We start from the raw sequence: 3,288 nt of genomic DNA, 5'->3' as shown, positions 1-3,288 counted from the left end.
CCTGGCCGCCAGATAATGAGCACATGTCTGCTTGAGCATAGAAACTCCGCGTCCTTTTTTTGCGGAATTATAGAAACTCGGCGTCCGACCAAAGCGCTCATCTCATGAGAGTTCTGACTGGTCGTGTATCTATCTCATTTCAAACCGAAGACATGGTCAATTTTTATTTCAAAACGTGCATATGTTGTCTATTATTGTTTTTGAAAACAGTAAAATCGAAGTGGCTCACATACATGAGCATCATATGCTGCCTATTGGATGGTACACTTCCCCATTGACATACACCCTTGCTTTCGGCAGGCGAACAGAGCATGGATCTCTAGCTTATAGATTGCATATGATAGTAGCTTTATAGCATTGTTATTTGCGAACAGAGTATTTTATTTGACTTCTAATTTGGGAAACCGTACAAGCACCGATCGAAATATTTATTCAACCGAAAAAGGGTTCAACTAAAGTTGGATGCATAGCCCTAAAAAAAAGAGTTCGATGCATATAATATGGATGGACTGCTGATTTAGTTATCACTTTACAGAATATATAGCTCGATTTGTACAGAAAGAAAGAAAAACTATGTGCGCACTGCACCAACCCCAGGTGCATGCATGTGTCGCCCCGTCTAGTCCAACACAATCGGCAGGATATTCGTCAACTCCCGGTCTGAAATGGCCACAGCCCACAGGGCGCCGATATATGCCGTGCCGAAACGTAGCAGGAGTACGTAGCTTAGCTGCGGACACGACGTGTTTGCGAGGAGCTAGCGGCCAAAGGGCCAAAAAGGCAGACAAGAAAAGCGAGCTAACCAAAAGCCCCCACCTGGCAGGCATCCGGAGGCCACCACCTGTCAGTCACAGTCACGGAGAGCTGCCCCGCTGGCCGTATCTTTCGCTAGCCCCTAGAGAAATTATCAGCAATCACACTGAGCGGTCCGATCTTAATTTCCCAATTAAGCCCCACAAAAGCCGGGCCATCAATTAGGACAGCGACGTCGCCATCTCTGCTCGTTTCGGCCCCGCGAAGGTAAGACGAAGCAGGGAGCACCGGCAAGGGGGTAGTAAACTCGATCCCGATCAGCTGCTACTAATACTGGCAGCGTGCTTAATTAGTTAGGTGGAGTCTCCTCAGGCGCCAGCTCATCGCAAGCCATACACACACTCTCCCGCTCAAACAACGCGGTCTGGCTAGCTGCCTCCTCACCGCACCTGCATGCGCGCGGCGCCGCGCTCCTCTCCTCTCTTCTCCGATGGAGAGATCAGCTTTTCACCATGGCGGACCTCACGCTTCTCCCCCGCTTCTTTACCAACCCATATATACCTCCCAGCCTCCTGGCCTCATGCCGGATCTCACGCTTCTAGTTCTCCTCGTGCGCTTCTTGACACCTCTACCTACCTTAGCTCTCCTCTTTCAGACTGCCAGTACTCCACTGCTGCCCACAGCGCGCGCGCACACACACCTCGAGACGACGAGTACTTAACGGCTTACCCACCCGGCATACACCTGCGCGCACCATAGATTTGCTAGGTTCATAGGCGCACTGCAGCTCTGGCATGTGTGTGTAGGTGTGTGTGAATATATAGAGGGGCGTGCCCTAATGGTACATGGCTGAGCAGCCTTCTGGAGCCTCCTCGTCTGCTGCCGGTGCTGCTACTCCTCAGCTGCAAGTGCAAGCTGCTGCTGAACCGGCGACCGAGCTTTCCCCGGGTGCTCCTGCCTCGCCCCATTCCCCGCCGGTTCACCTAGGCGAGACGGTGGGGACAACGACGGCGTTGGCGGCGACGAGCTCCGGGGAGCCGTCGCCGCGGTCCACTGGGAAGCACCCCTTCTACCGCGGCATCCGGTGCAGAAACGGCAAGTGGGTCTCGGAGATCCGCGAGCCGCGCAAGGCGCGCCGCATATGGCTCGGAACTTACCCGACGGCCGAGATGGCTGCCGCGGCCTATGACGTGGCCGCCCGCGCGCTGCGCGGCTCCGACGCCGTGCTCAATTTCCCCGGCGCCACCGCCTCGCGCCCGGTCCCCGCGTCTGCCTCGCCGGAGGACATACGTGCGGCCGCAGCCGCAGCCGCGGCGGCCGCCCAGCTTTACAGGCCGCACGGCGGCGAGACGCCTGATGGCAGTGCTTCGACTGCCGCGACAGCGGAGGAGCAGAGACATCACGGCACAATAACAAGCGGAGGCGCCGCCGATGACCGCACGCCGCAGCATCAGATGGGCAATGAGGACTTCATGGACGAGGAGGCGATCTTCGAGATGCCGCAGATGCTGCGCAACATGGCGGCGGGTATGATGATGAGCCCGCCGAGGCTGAGCCCCACCGCCTCCGACGAGTGGCCCGACCCGCCGGGGGCCGGGGAGAGCCTGTGGAGCTACCACGATCCCTAGTGAGTATTTTGCATTGGCTTAAGACATGATGACCGGTGAGCTGGTTGGTACGTGCTCCAGTACTATACCAGTTACTAAACCTAATTAATCCGGAGTACGGCAGTGGATGTGGATACATGGCGGGGCATCGTCCTCTATCTGGTATATATGCGTGTGCCATAATAGTGGTATCACTGGGCGCTGGACTGCGATATTATAGCTGCTACCTAGATAGTACTCGCCAGTTACGTCAGATTCGATATTATGTTCTAGCTAGCTACGTACGGTCATTTTCGCACATAAAGTCCGCTCGTTGATTCGCTTGGCTTATTGCTCGTTTTACTATGAGAGCAAGCAGGCGCCACGTACCTTTTTTTTCTTTTTTTTTCTATAAAAAGCGCCGAGTGGATCGCACATCACCGGGAGACTAATGCATTGTAGCTTTTGTAACAGTAGACATAAAAATATTTGGCGGTGGATAAACTAAGATGGACGCGGACGTCCATATGGATCCAATTTTCCTTTTCTTTAGTGGTGTCTTTTGGCTGTAGTTTATATGTAGGAGTAGTATATTATGAATTGGGGAAGTTAGCCGTTGAGAAGAGCAAAAGAGGGAAGAGTTGGTGGGCAATCTGTTATCTGTTGGATACTGTGATCGATGAAAGATCCATGCGCTATGTTACTTTTTGACAACAAATCAGATCAGCAAGATTCAGCACGAAGATATCTATGCGAGTCAATTTATTGTGGAAAAGAATGGGATTTGCTCTGCTTGTAGTAATATACTCCTATTTCACACATGAGTCATAAAACGTCGAAGCAAAACACAGTTAGCTGAAATTGTCAAAAGGTGACATGGATAAACCGGTCAGTTGCTTATTTGCTACGTCGGTTTCTCCAACCAAAATGCTCTTGAGATCTCATAATT

At 52.6% G+C, this 3,288-nt stretch overlaps 1 protein-coding gene across 1 annotated transcript; it reads left to right on the top strand.

Annotated features, from left to right (window-relative positions):
* Positions 1-230: 230 nt before the first annotated feature.
* Positions 231-2,915, top strand: LOC125514098 (ethylene-responsive transcription factor ERF027-like). Its single transcript, XM_048679354.1, has one exon. It carries the CDS (start codon positions 1,599-1,601, stop codon positions 2,379-2,381), a length of 783 nt encoding a protein of 260 aa, XP_048535311.1. The 5' UTR covers positions 231-1,598; the 3' UTR covers positions 2,382-2,915.
* Positions 2,916-3,288: the final 373 nt, after the last annotated feature.

This window comes from Triticum urartu, chromosome 6 (assembly GCF_003073215.2).
Source record: "Triticum urartu cultivar G1812 chromosome 6, Tu2.1, whole genome shotgun sequence".
Classification (NCBI taxonomy): Eukaryota; Viridiplantae; Streptophyta; class Magnoliopsida; order Poales; family Poaceae; genus Triticum; species Triticum urartu.
The sequence above is the reverse complement of the archived record's forward strand: the minus strand, read 5'-3'. Positions and strand labels throughout refer to the sequence as shown.